Raw genomic sequence first — 15,418 nt, 5'->3', positions numbered from 1 at the left:
TAAAGGGCCTATCAGATAGTGTTTATATTGGATTAAGAAGTCTTTTTTTTTTTACTAATACAGGATGGCATATCAACAGATCTTAATTTTTTGGATTGTTCAATGTGTTCAAGGCTGTTTTAGGGGAATTAGATGTTTCTCTCCAAAGCGAAACAGGGGCTTTCAGATTTAAAAAAAAATGTATTGACGTAGATTATCTGGTACTGCCTGATTCTATGAGGGCTCTAAGATCCTGTTCCGTGCTGCTCTAATCATTATCCGACATGATTCTGCCGACTCATTACCTAATGTGTTTGAGTGCTTCAAACAGATCACACGTGGAGCTTTCACACAGGACTACTATATCTTCATGCAGGTGAGAAGGAGTAGGATGAAAGTTGGCCCCCACAGACACTGAAACCATGAAACACACAAACAGTTCATTGGCTGTGTTCAGTGTTGTCACTCTCTTTCTCCTGTTCCTTGTATTTACGGTAAAAACTTTAATGGAAACAGGAAGTCTCTCCAGGGCAACCATCACTAAGCTGCGAGACTTGCCAAAAGCACATCCAGGCTGAGGAATCCAAACTCTGGCCCCAACCACATCCCCGTCTCTGACGAGCTCCGCAGAGACCCTGCAGCTACTTTATACCCTTAGGAACAAGCCTAGGAACAGCTTTGTTTTTTTTTGAGCCTGCTGATTAAATAATATTTATTATATTATTATTAAAGATCTGATCTTTGTAAGAGAGACTGACTACTCAGTGACAGGGACATTGTAAACTGTCCAAAAACTGCCGCTGCACCTACCTTCTGCATTCCTCAGTACGGGTGCCCTCAGTCTGAGCCTGCATTTATGTTCCTGTAGTTGGATACAAAAAATAATCATGAATTATAATGTATTTTCACAACCTATAAATGTCTAGGTACAGAGAACATAAAAAAGAATAATTGTAATTTCACTTCTTTTCATTCTCATATATTAAATACATTACTAACTGTAATATTATAGCACAACTTTTTTTTTTTTTTTTTTTTATATTACCTTCACAGCTGTTTGTGACTTACCTCGATCTCAGGCAGTACCATACAATCTACAGTGCCTTGCAAAAGTATTCACCCCCCCCCCTTGGCGTTTTTCCTATTTTGTTGCATTACAACCTGTAATTTAAATTGATTTTTATTTGGATTTCATGTAATGGACATACACAAAATAGGGGGTGAATAGTTATGCACGCTCATGTTCTGTTTTTTTGTCTTATTTCTTGTTTGTTTCACAAGATAAATTATTTTCCATCTTCAAAGTGGTAGGCATGTTGTGTAAATCAAATGATACAAACCTCCAAATAAATCAATTTTAATTCCAGGTTGTAAGGCAACAAAATAGGAAAAATGCCAAGGGGAGTGAATACTTTCGCAATCCACTGTACATTATGTTAATAAATAAAATAAAATTGATAGCCCCCGTTTCGCTTTGGAGAGAAACATCTAATTCCCCCAAAAAAGCCTTGAACACATTGAACAATCTGTTGATAAGCCATCCTGTATTAGTTTTAAAAAAGACTGCTTAATCCAATATAAACACTATCTGATAGGCCCATGTATCCATCAGTATAGGTTCCACATTGGAGCTAAAATGAAAATCCGGCCAAATTTTATTTGACACATTAACAATCCTATAGTGAGCTGTTTAATGATATTACACCATTGTGTAATGTATTGACACCTCTGTAGCCAACAGAAACACTATCTGATAGGCTCAACCATCAGTATGGTTTTCACATTGTAGATAAAGAGGACAATCTACCCAAATGGTCTTTGGCACATTGGATTTGGCTTCTGCATTGGATTTTGCTCTCATTTTGTCTATTACAACCCTGCTGTTCACTTGTGGATGAGAGCCTCTAGTGGTATAGATTGGTACTGTTCCATTCGAAGTTCAGGCATATTTATAGCAGATAAATCTATGATTCATAGTCTTGTTTAGTAATTTGAAATTAGAACATAAAACACTCATGGGGAAATGCAAACCTTATAGAATAATGTACATCTACCATCTCATCATACATTTAGAACTGGATTACCATAAAGGAATAATAACATTAAACACATATGAACAATAACGTATTGATTTAAATAATTTCAGTTTATCAATATCATTTAAGAAAAACTATATGATGGTTGATCAACAAGACACGTTTTTTATCAAGCTATTTCACTAATAATGCCAGTGTCACAAGAAAGTTATTGATGCAAAATAACGTGTAATTTAATTAAAATCGTGAAATTGTTTCTCAGTAAGCCTTTGAAATACAAAAAAAAGAGGACAATGTTCAATGTTGTTAAATGTGCATCGTGTTCAAGCAAGCAAGAATGTCTTCCCAACTTTGACAGAAACAGGGATAAAGCAGAAGTATCCAATTGACTGAAGCATTGTACTGGACATAAGGATGTTTGGTCGCCAAAGCGACCCATACAGTGGGGTAAAAAAGTATTTAGTCAGCCACCAATTGTGCAAGTTCTCCCACTTAAAAATATGAGAGAGGCCTGTAATTTTCATCATAGGTACACGTCAACTATGACAGACAAAATTAGAAAAAACAATCCAGCAAATCACATTGTAGGATTTTTTATGAATTTATTTGCAAATTACGGTGGAAAATAAGTATTTGGTCAATAACAAAAGTTTCTCAATACTTTGTTATATACCCTTTGTTGGCAATGACACAGGTCAAACGTTTTCTGTAAGTCTTCACAAGGTTTTCACACACTGTTGCTGGTATTTTGGCCCATTCCTTCATGCAGATCTCCTCTAGAGCAGTGATGTTTTGGGGCTGTCGCTGGGCAACACAGACTTTCAACTCCCTCCAAAGATTTTCTATGGGGTTGAGATCTGTAGACTGGCTAGGCCACTCCAGGACCTTGAAATGCTTCTTACGAAGCCACTCCTTCGTTGCCCGGGCGGTGTGTTTGGGATCATTGTCATGCTGAAAGACCCAGCCACGTTTCATCTTCAAAGCCCTTGCTGATGGAAGGAGGTTTTCACTCAAAATCTCACGATACATGGCCCCATTCATTCTTTCCTTTACACGGATCAGTCGTCCTGGTTCCTTTGCAGAAAAACAGCCCCAAAGCATGATGTTTCCACCCCCATGCTTCACAGTAGGTATGGTGTTCTTTGGATGCAACTCAGCATTCTTTGTCCTCCAAACACGACGAGTTGAGTTTTTACCAAAAAGTTCTATTTTGGTTTCATCTGACCATATGACATTCTCCCAATCCTCTTCTGGATGATCCAAATGCACTCTAGCAAACTTCAGACGGGCCTGGACATGTACTGGCTTAAGCAGGGGGACACGTCTGGCACTGCAGGATTTGAGTCCCTGGCGGCGTAGTGTGTTACTGATGGTAGGCTTTGTTACTTTGGTCCCAGCTCTCTGCAGGTCATTCACTAGGTCCCCCCCGTGTGGTTCTGGGATTTTTGCTCACCGTTCTTGTGATCATTTTGACCCCACGGGGTGAGATCTTGCGTGGAGCCCCAGATCGAGGGGAGATTATCAGTGGTCTTGTATGTCTTCCATTTCCTAATAATTGCTCCCACAGTTGATTTCTTCAAACCAAGCTGCTTACCTATTGCAGATTCAGTCTTCCAAACCTGGTGCAGGTCTACAATTTTGTTTCTGGTGTCCTTTGACAGCTCTTTGGTCTTGGCCATAGTGGAGTTTGGAGTGTGACTGTTTGAGGTTGTGGACATGTGTCTTTTATACTGATAACAAGTTCAAACAGGTGCCATTAATACAGGCAACGAGTGGAGGACAGAGGAGCCTCTTAGAGAAGAAGTTACAGGTCTGTGAGAGCCAGAAATCTTGCTTGTTTGTAGGTGACCAAATACTTATTTTCCACCATAATTTGCAAATAAATTCATTAAAAATCCTACAATGTTATATTCTGGAATTATTTTTCTCAATTTGTCTGTCATAGTTGACGTGTACCTATGATGAAAATTACAGGCCTCTCTCATCTTTTTAAGTGGGAGAACTTGCACAATTGGTGGCTGACTAAATACTTTTTTTCCCCACTGTAGGTCGAGCCATATCATGAGCACTGACATTGAGAATGAGTTTGGGATGTACTGGTTGCCAGTTTGTGTGATCCTGTTGATGGAACTCCAAGTCTCTTCGCAGGAGAGAAAGGAAATGGAAGGAATGGAGAGAAAGTTGAAGAAGCAACAGCTGTGCTGGAGTACGATCAATATGGGTGACCGTTCTGATGATATGATGGAGCAGGAGGATGAGGTTCAAGGATCTGAATGGTCGGTAGTGGAAATACACAGGAAGAAGAGAGATCATGATACAGAAAGCAGTGGAGGAGTGTCTAGTAAAGGAAGCATAAAGAGGGCCAAGGTAGGAAGCAAGAGTAGTGATGTGTCGGAGTAGAAAGTGGTGATAGTGTTTGATGAGACCACAGGGCCTCACTTACACCCTATCTGACTAACTAATGCCATAGAGAAAGAGGTAGGTGAAGTTAAACTAGCCCAGTTAATTGGAAATGGCAGATTGCTAATATTTTGTGGTAGCCAGGCTCAGCAAGGGAAGATTCTGCCAATGGAAAAGCTTAATGGGAAGACGATTAAAAGCCATGTCCCTGGTGCGAGGGGAGTCATCACTGGTCCCAATATCAGATGATATTAAAGAAAATGTGACAGGGAGGCAGAGTGATTGATGCTAAAAGGTTGATCAGTAGGTTTGAGAAGGTTTTGCCTGGAAAAGTACAGATAGGATTTCTTAGATTCAATGTTAGAGAATTTGTCCCATATGCACTGCAGTGTTTTGCTCAGTGTAAAGGAAAGAAAATATGTGCCAAGTGTGGAGGGGCACATGATTACAGTGTATGTGGAAGCAATGTGAAGGTTAAGTGCTGTAATTGTGGGGGAAAACACAGTGCCACATTTGGTGGATGCCAGGTGCAGAGAGAGGCTAGAGAGCCTCAGAGATATACAGTGAGGGAAAAAAGTATTTGATCCCCTGCTGATTTTGTACGTGTGCCCACTGACAAAGAAATGATCAGTCTATAATTTTAATGGTATGTTTATTTGAACAGTGAGAGACAGAATAACAACAAAAAAATCCAGAAAAACGCATGTCAAAAATGTTATAAATTGATTTGCATTTTAATGAGGGAAATAAGTATTTGACCCCCTCTCAATCAGAAAGATTTCTGGCTCCCAGGTGTCTTTTATACAGGTAACGAGCTGAGATTAGGAGCACACTCTTAAAGGGAGTGCTCCTAATCTCAGTTTGTTACCTGTATAAAAGACACCTGTCCACAGAAGCAATCAATCAATCAGATTCCAAACTCTCCACCATGGCCAAGACCAAAGAGCTCTCCAAGGATGTCAGGGACAAGATTGTAGACCTACACAAGGCTGGAATGGCCTACAAGACCATCGCCAAGCAGCTTGGTGAGAAGGTGACAATAGTTGGTGCGATTATTCGCAAATGGAAGAAACACAAAATAACTGTCAATCTCCCTCGGCCTGGGGCTCCATGCAAGATCTCACCTTGTGGAGTAGCAATGATCATGAGAACAGTGAGGAATCAGCCCAGAACTACACGGGAGGATCTTGTCAATGATCTCAAGGCAGCTGGGACCATAGTCACCAAGAAAACAATTGGTAACACACTACGCCGTAAAGGACTGAAATCCTGCAGCGCCCGCTAGGTCCCCCCTGCTCAAGAAAGCACATATTCAGGCCCGTCTGAAGTTTGCCAATGATCATCTGAATGATTCAGAGGAGAACTGGGTGAAAGTGTTGTGGTCAGATGAGACCAAAATCGAGCTCTTTGGCATCAACTCAACTCGCCATGCTTGGAGGAGGAGGAATGCTGCCTATGACCCCAAGAACACCATCCCCACCGTCAAACATGGAGGTGGAAACATTATGCTTTGGGGGTGTTTTTCTGCTAAGGTGACAGGACAACTTCACCGCATCAAAGGGACGATGGACGGGGCCATGTACCGTCAAATCTTGGGTGAGAACCTCCTTCCCTCAGCCAGGGCATTGAAAATGGGTCATGGATGGGTATTCCAGCATGACAGTGACCCAAAACACACGGCCAAGGCAACAAAGGAGTGGCTCAAGAAGAAGCACATTAAGGTCCTGGAGTGGCCTAGCCAGTCTCCAGACCTTAATCCCATAGAAAATCTCTGGAGGGAGCTGAAGGTTCGAGTTGCCAAACGTCAGCCTCGAAACCTTAATGACTTGGAGAAGATCTGCAAAGAGTGGGACAAAATCCCTCCTGAGATGTGTGCAAACCTGGTGGCCAACTACAAGAAACGTCTGACCTCTGTGATTGCCAACAAGGGTTTTGCCACCAAGTACTAAGTCATGTTTTGCAGAGGGGTCAAATACTTATTTCCCTCATTAAAATGCAAATCAATTTATAACATTTTTGACATGGGTTCTTCTGGATTTTGTTGTTGTTATTCTGTCTCTCACTGTTCGAATAAACCTACCATTAAAATTATAGACTGATCATGTCTTTGTCAGTGGGCAAACGTACAAAATCAGCAGGGGATCAAATACTTTTTTCCCTCACTGTAGGATCAGTCATGATGTATCATATGCAGAAGCTGTAAGACAGATTGGTAGAACTAAAGTGTGGACTGATGGAGCTTACATGGATGTTCCTGGAGTAAGTGGACCTACAGTCGGGGCTGGTGCTTCTGATGGTCCTTGAAATATTGCACTCACGAATGTGCGGTGTCAAAGGACACTTTGATAATGAATAAAGTTGACTTCATAGCTGTTATTGGAAAGGGTTGTGGAAAGCAGAAATGCCAGGTTGAAGGTTATTGTGGAGACGGCAACAGAGATATTGGGGGTAACAGATGTTACTGTTGAAATGGTTGTTGACATCCTGAACAATCCTAAGGGCTGACTGTTTCAGCATGATATATATATATATATATATATATATATATATATAAAGTTTAATGGTGGAGTGGGGTTGGGAAGGTTTTTTTGTGGGAGGGTTTTTTGGGGATGGGGAGGGTGTGGTAGAAGTTATTAAGGATTTATTTAGTTTTGAATTTTATTTTCATGGTAGTACATCATTCTCATTGACGGGGCTATAGTGGAGCAGGTTGAGAGCTTCAAGTTCCTTGGTGTCCACATCACCAACAAACTATCATGGTCCAAACACACCAAGACAGTCGTGAAGAGGGCACAACAACACCTTTTCCCCCTCAGGAGACTGAAAAGATTTGTCATGGGTCCTCAGATCCTCAAAAAGTTATACAGCTGCACCATCGAGAGCATCCTGACTGATTACATCACCAGCTGGTATGGCAACTGCTCAGCCTCCGACCGCAAGGCACTATAGAGGGTAGTGTGTACGGCCCAATACATCACTGGGGCAGAGCTTCCTGCCATCCAGGACCTCTATACCAGGCGGTGTCAGAGGAAGGCCCTAAAAATTGCCAAAGACTCCAGCCACCCTAGTCATAGACTGTTCTCTCTGCTATCGCACGGCCCAAGTCTTAAGTCCAAATGACAGAACAAAGGTGACTGAAGCCATGGATGTTGCTGAATCAAAATTATGTCGCTAACTAGCTAATTATAAAGCGGATTGTAGCACACAGTACCGAAAAGCTATAGGAAACGATTCACTTTTCTACCTGTTTACGCCGAAGTAAAGACCTCAATTAGGAAGAGGTAGCTACTCACTACATCTCATTACTCATTCATTCAGGAGCTAGCTAGTAGCTAGCTAACGTTAGCCAGCTAGCTAGGAGGAGTTACATGTGGCTGCGTGATTAGTGTCCACCCTGGGATTGGAAGGTTGAGAGTTCAATTCCCGGCCGAGTCATACCAAACTAAACACGTCCACGCTTGGTAATCAGCATTTCTGCGATAGCTTAGCGTCCTGTCCAGGGTGTGTATTTGTACATCAAGCTGCCTCACGCTACAGAAACAGGAGATGTGCTCCTGACCTAGACCTATGAGCCGCTCCGGCTCGCACAAGCCAAGGCTCCTGCCTTGCTAGCATACCTATGCTAACTACTGACCCTGCTACATTGTTTACAATGAAATGAGTAGGTGTGTCCATTTACTTGGATGATTCGACTTCCTGACTGCTTAGCTACAGAATTGTTAACGGAATATGTGATGCTCCATAACATTACCAATTAGCTAGGCTTGCAAGGAATTTTTCAACTAACCTGTTCTTGGCGATACTTTCTTCGTTCTCTGTTCAGTAAAAAGTGTATCTTGTAAATGTCTGTGTCCAGTTGCAGGTGCTTCTCCAAAAAACAGAGAATATTCAGAAAGATATTAAATCCATGTTTTGTATTGAGTGAGAAATGCCGCTTGCGTGTGTGTAGATCTTTGTTTTGGTCGCACTGTGTGACGGTTGTCACTAGTTACCACAGCCACAAAGTCAAAATTGGCTATATCATAAATATTCATGAATAAAAAATAAAACATTTGCTTTTTGGTCTTCATTTATGGTTAGACATAAGGTTAGCAGTGTAGTTAAGGATAGGGTTAAGGTTACGTTTAAAATCAGATTTTAACAAGCTAAATTGTAGAAATAGGCAGGGTTTAGACATAATTATGACTTTGTGGCTTTGGTAACTAGTGATGACCCTGTGTGACACGCTATCATCTAGCTCTACGTGTGGCTGCTGGCGCATCGCATCGCATAGACTTGACTAGTTCCTGCAAAGATGTTGGGAAATGCAAGATGCCTGGCAGCTAAAATCGGAGGGAACGCTTCACTTGGTGCAAAACGTGGATATCTTTAATATCTTTCTGAATATTTTCTGTTTTTTTTGGAGAACCACCTGCAACTAGACACATACATTTATAAGATACAGTTTTTACCGAATCGAGAACAAAGAGCACCAAGAACAGGTTAATTGAAAAATTCCTTGTGAGGCTTTCCATTAGCAAATCTGCTCTGTGTATGGAGCATCATATCCCGTTAACAATTATGTAGCTACCTGACTGCTATGCTGTGAGGCTGAGTGCTATGCTGTGAGGCTGAGTGCTATGCTGTGAGGCTGAGTGCTATGCTGTGAGACTGAGTGCTATGCTGTGAGGCTGAGTGCTATGCTGTGAGGCTGAGTGCTATGCTGTGAGACTGAGTGCTATACTGTGAGGCTGAGTGTTATGCTGTGAGGCTGAGTGCTATGCTGTGAGACTGAGTGCTATACTGTGAGGCTGAGTGTTATGCTGTGAGGCTGGGTGCTATGCTGTGAGACTGAGTGCTATACTGTGAGGCTGAGTGTTATGCGGTGAGGCTGAGTGCTGTGAAGCTGAGTGCTATGCTGTGAGGCTGAGTGCTATGCTGTGAGGCTGAGTGCTATGCTGTGAGGCTGAGTGTTATGCGGTGAGGCTGAGTGCTGTGAAGCTGAGTGCTATGCTGTGAGGCTGAGTGCTATACTGTGAGGCTGAGTGCTATGCTGTGAGGCTGAGTGCTATGCTGTGAGGCTGAGTGCTATGCTGTGAGGCTGAGTGCGATGCTGTGAGGCTGACTGCTATGCTGTGAGACTGAGTGCTATGCTGTGAGACTGAGTGCTATGCTGTGAGGCTGAGTGTTTTGTGTTACATGGAGCATAGCTACAGATAAGAGAGTGCACTCTGCACAGGCTTTTACCATTTAAAGGGGAAATCTGTGATTGATGCATCGATCAAAAAAACTAAGTTTCACTTAATTATATATACCATTCAGTGTTTCCCCTATATGCATTTAGCAGCGGCTCACCGCCAGGGAAGTGACCAAGAACCCCAGTTCCTCTGTGGAGATGGGAGAACCTTTCAGTGTGTGTAAATTGATGAGGGGAAAAATTATTTAATCAATTTTAGAATAAGGCTGTAATGTAACAAAATGTGGAAAAAGTCAAGGGGTCTGAATACTTCCCGAATGCACTGTATATCTTTCATTACACAAGCTTATCGAAAGCAACAAAAGGATTCGTTCTCCTTGACATGACCGCAAATAAATTAGACTATAACTTTAGTTGACTTATCTTGACAGTGAAAATCACAGCAGGATTCGTGGAGGGCAAAACCATTTATAATGTTGAATAAACCATGCAAGGAAACACCCTCGGGACCCTCGAGATTAGAGTAAAGAAGGAAATGGAAACTGACTGATCTTTTTCTAAAGTTAAGACGTTTTAGCCTGTCACCTTTATGGTATAGATATATCTGATTTTACGTATGGCTTGATTTGAAAAATATGAACTGTTTCACTTCTGAATATAGGCCCACAAGGGAAACTTTAACCACCAATTTTGGAATGCATAGGCCTACATGGACAGTATTTACTGCAATTCAATATTCACATGTTTTTCTTTCACTTTTGAAGTTGTTATTTATTGTCAATTGCAGATTCCAAGTGACTTCACTTCTTCAAATATTAAAGGCAGAACTGATCATGCATGGCTCAATGCCACTGGCATTCACCTTTGGCACACAAGGCATTTTTGTTTATTTATATTCATATTTCAGCATGAATATAATTCTAATCATTCATTGATATGCCTAATTTATTACAATTCGTCAGTGTAACATCATATTAGAATATTAATATAGAACATTATAAACTGGGTGGTTTGAGCCCTGAATGCTGATTGGCTGAAAGACAGTATACCAGGGGTATGACAAAATAAATGTTTTTACTGTTCTAATTACGTTGGTAACCAGTTTATAATAGCAATAAGGCACCTCAGGGGCTTGTTGTACTGTATATGGCCAATATACCACGGCTAAGGGCTGTGTCCAGGCACCACGTCGTGACTAAGAACAGCACTTAGCTGTGGTATAATGGCCATATTCCACACCCCCTCACGCCTTATTGCTCAATTACAACATTGTATCATATTATTTCAAGTAAATTGAAGACTTGAAGTATTCAAGTAAAAAAAAACGATGGATGTGTGTGCTTTGGGGACCTTTAACAGAATGCGACTGGCAGAACAGGTGTTGTATGTGGAGGATGAGGGCTGCAGTAGGTATCTCAGATAGGGGGGAGTGAGGCCTAAGAGGGTTTTATAAATAAGCTTCAACCAGTGGGTCTTGCGACGGGTATACAGAGATGACCAATTTACAGAAGAGTATAGAGTGCAGTGAGGTGTCCTATAAGGAGCATTGGTGGCAAATCTGATGGCCGAATGGTAAAGAACATCTAGCCGCTCGAGAGCACCCTTGCATGCCGATCTATAAATTATGTCTCCGTAATCTAACATGGGTAGGATGGTAATCTGAATCAGGGTTAGTTTGGCAGCTGGGGTGAAAGAGGAGCGATTACGATAGAGGAAATGTCTAGCAACCCAAAGGTTGTGTGTTCGAATCTCATCATGGATACCTTTAGCATTTTAGCTAATTAGCAACTTTTCAACTACTTACTACTTTTGAGCTACTTTGCAACTACTTAGCATGTTATCTAACCCTTCCCCTAACCCTAACCTTAACCCTTTTAGCTAACCCTTCCCCTAACCTTAACCCTTTAACCTAACGCCTACCCTTAATCCTAACCCCTAACCCTAACCTCTAGCCTAGCTAACATTAGCCAGCTTGCTAGCGTTAGCTACCTAGCCACCTAGCTAACGTTAGCCACAGCAAATTGGAATTCGTAACATATCATACTTTTGCAAATTTGTAAGATATTGGACGTTTTGCAAATTCATAACATATTGTATGTTTTGCAAATTCGTAACATATGATAGGAATTGTAATTCGTAACATATCATACGTAATGGATGATGAACATCCACAAATTAATACATACTGTATGAAACATAACATATCATACTAAATTGAGTTTTTCTGATTTATGTACAGAATAATGGGAAATACTCTGAGACCAGGTTGTTATGATGATTAAATAAGATTGTAACCTTTATGAATAAATCATATAAAACATGTGCTTTTTTGAAGTACAGTCAAGGATCTCAGACATACTTTTTAAAAAACGTTATTTTATTAACACGTTTTATTTATATCTTCGTAGATAATGCAATGTCAGAATTATATTGCTTTTACATTCTGAGTTTACACTATTTCACGCCGTGCTTTCAAGTGACCCGTCAAATGTTTCTAACCGAGTCTCTATACCGGAAGCGACCCAACAATAACTGTCAGCAGTTGCGATTTTCATCCTCGCTTCTCTTTTTGAACGACTACATCGAAATATGACAATAGCAGAGGTTACTGCAATTAGAAGAAGTAGTGGAACAACAGAAGCAATAACGCAAATAAACAGCCACGAGCTCAAAAAAGAGCCATTGTGCGTAGGCCCACTCGTTCCAATGGTTTTTCTGGATGGCTCCTCGCGCGTAATGTCGTGCGTAATAGTGTCTCGAGGTGGTCCGTCGGTGAACTGAGGCTCGTTTTGTAATTCAACCGTAGAGATGGTTATAGTGTCAATGGTGTTGTCGTGTTGGTCGTTGTCTCTATGAACACTTGACGTCTCAGCAGTGGAAACAACAGTCACATCTCGAATGCAGGTGATTCCATTAGGATGTAACTGGAAGTTCTGATGGCAAGAACACCTGAAACTACCAATGGTATTAGTGCACTTGTCCTCGCATCGATTACTGAGGCATTCGTCTATATCTATACACGTATGACGGTTCTCGGACACAGTGAACCCTGAGTAGCAATGGCAGGAGAAGGATCCTTCAGAGTTAAGACATATTTGGGGACATCTAGATTCAGTGCACTCGTCTATATCGTGGCATTTGCCCTCAACCAGTGTGTAGCCTTCATTGCACTTACATGTGTAACTACCTTGGGTATTGATGCAACGATGACCGTCGCAGGCCTTCATTTGGCATTCATCAACATCGATACAACCAAATTGGTCTTTATCCAATTGGAAGCCGTTTGGGCATACGCACGAGAAGCCTGTTGGTCCTGTTACGCATTGGTACTGACATGGAGAACTGTGACAATATTCCTTGAAGCCACAAGATACTCTGTCCTGTCCTAACACATAACCGGCCTTGCATCCACAAAGGACACCTCCGGCGTCACTATCAACGCACACATGATCACACCCGCCGTTTTTATAGCCACAGCTCTGTTTATCCGAGGCGCAAAACGGACCGGGGATAGTCCAGTCATATACACCATCCATTAATTTGCAAATAGAAAAGTTATCATTCCCATTGCATGTTACATCAGCATATGTTCCAAATGGAAACGCAGTCATGTTGTCCCCATTTAATGGATTTGCTGAGAATGGGAGCATGTAATTAACTTGCTCTCCTCCTGCCAACAACAAAGGTTTACACATGCCCTTGAAATAGAATTTGCACGCGTAAAAGGCCTTGTCTTTGCAAGATCCATCCGTCCATTTTAATTCATTGCGACTGGATAAAGAATAATGTACCAATACGCAACGCTCCTCTGTGCAGGTGCTGCGAGGTTCCTTCTCCCAGTTGGAATATTGGGAATTTTCACTTCCAGATATCCACTTAAAACCTCTGAGACTTAAGTCCGTTATAATGCAGTCCCCCTTATGTAATTTCAGTCCGATCCAACACTTGTAGTCGAAATTGCGATGTCTTTCGTCGATCTGTGAAATGATTGATTGAAGCTCTGCTACCTCACCTTTTTCTTTAGTTGTTACCAAGTAACCTCCGTTATCTTCACATTTCATACGAGCGTCTTCAAAGCTGACTCTCTCCATATGAAAAGTGAAACAGGCATTGGATGTGCACACGGTTGCTTCTCTGCCGGTGTCTGCTCCAGTGGCTCCCCAGATAGAGATTTGCAGTAAAAGTAGCAACAGCATCATTCCCACATAATCCAACAAACCAACAACAACCATTGATTTAAATGTTTTATATGCTACATTTATGCCTTATTGGCAAACGGATGACAAACGAGGCGCCCTATTCACTGCCTAAGTACAAATGTTGCGACTTTGCATTGTACATTGTACATTCAAGCTCCTGCATCCTGTTTTGTATATAAACTTAAAACGGGATTTTTTTTTTTTCAGTAGGTTTTTGTCTCCTGCTGAAGCAAGTTCCGTTGTGGAAAGCAAAAACAATAGCAGCACCCCTCATTGTTTTGACTTGTTTTCCAGATGGCTCCTGTGCTGAGTAAACGTAATGTCAGACTGCTTGATTATCCTATACCATTTTAGGTAGCCTATAATCTTAAGATTGAGAAAATGTCAGGTAATAATTTTACATCTGAAAAAACAATAATCGAACTGCATCAAATAATGTATAGCTTACAAAAAAATTCAAGCCCTAAAAAATGGCGTTTAATGATTTCACGATGTTTTAATTCACATGAAAATAAGGATTTGTTTGGAATAATTTGTCATATCATATTTCTTTCATTTTCGATAGTCTATAGTTGATTTGGTTATTTATTTAGTTATGTGAAACGACTAATCTCATTTAAATTGAGAGAAATAAGCCTTCATTTACATTCTAAATGGACAGACAAAAATGGCTTACCAAATAGCAAGAATTCAAAAAAAATTGTTCCAATTTGTGACAGAGAAATGGGGCCTTTCCAGACAACCTTTTCTGACTCATTTGAAACCTCTGCTGATATGAAAGCCCGGAAAAAGCACAATAGTTCATTTCTAAAACAATAGATAGGCAGTGTGGGGAAGAGATGCTAGGAAGTTCACACCCATCCAGGTTCATGGGTCAGGTCATGGGTGTAAGGACAACAAGGGGACATATTGTCAGGCAATTATTGAGAGCTACTGGTGGAAGCTCAGTCAGTCTCACCACCATCAGCCAATCTTAAACCCTGTTTTTACCCTAGGCAGACAGGATGGCATTTTTTTTGTTTTGTTATACCAGAATAACTGATTAAAACCAACCACTGACAGATGTTCAATGTGTCTGTATATGATTTTGTTCTATAATGTTAGTGGTATTAGCTATCTTGTTATTGTTATGTGTCCATGGATTTATATGGTTGAGAAAAGTAAATGCTGACATTTGAAATGATTCCCATAGGTGTGTAGTTTACTGTAGTCTTTTGAGGTAGCTATCTACTACACTCTTAGAAAAAAAGAGTTCCAAAAGGGTTGTTCGGCTGTCCCCATAGGAGAACCATTTTTGGTTCCAGGTAGAACCATTTTGGGTTACATGTAGAACCCTTTGTGGAAAGGGTTGTACATGGAACCCAAAACGGTTCTACTTGGAACCAACATGTTTTTTTTTTTTCAAAGAGTGTACCATTGGAGTGATCTTGAGCAGGGTCAGTGAATTGTTCTTTAGTGCCTGTGGTATGTAAATAAATGTGGCTGCAGAGACATCTTCCTGTGTTTGTTTAAAGAAAGGAAGTGCCACAACTTCAATTGCAGGAAATTGCACAAGACGCCCCTTCAGAGTCTCTCTGTCCACAATTGTTTTTTCTTGAAAAAATAAAATCACACATTAATGTGACTTT

The 15,418-nt window shown here is 41.0% G+C and overlaps 1 protein-coding gene across 1 annotated transcript; it reads right to left on the bottom strand.

Moving 5' to 3' along the window:
• Window positions 1-11,950: 11,950 nt before the first annotated feature.
• LOC121538742 (complement component C1q receptor-like) lies at window positions 11,951-13,936 on the bottom strand. Its single transcript, XM_045206171.1, has one exon. The coding sequence runs from the start codon at window positions 13,821-13,823 to the stop codon at window positions 12,051-12,053; it is 1,773 nt and encodes a 590-aa protein (XP_045062106.1). The 5' UTR covers window positions 13,824-13,936; the 3' UTR covers window positions 11,951-12,050.
• Between the last annotated feature and the right edge of the window lie 1,482 nt (window positions 13,937-15,418).

The sequence above is a fragment of the Coregonus clupeaformis genome, chromosome 21, assembly GCF_020615455.1.
Source record: "Coregonus clupeaformis isolate EN_2021a chromosome 21, ASM2061545v1, whole genome shotgun sequence".
Classification (NCBI taxonomy): domain Eukaryota; kingdom Metazoa; phylum Chordata; class Actinopteri; order Salmoniformes; family Salmonidae; genus Coregonus; species Coregonus clupeaformis.
Note: the sequence above shows the minus strand (reverse complement) of the source record. Positions and strands in the feature narration are given on the sequence as shown.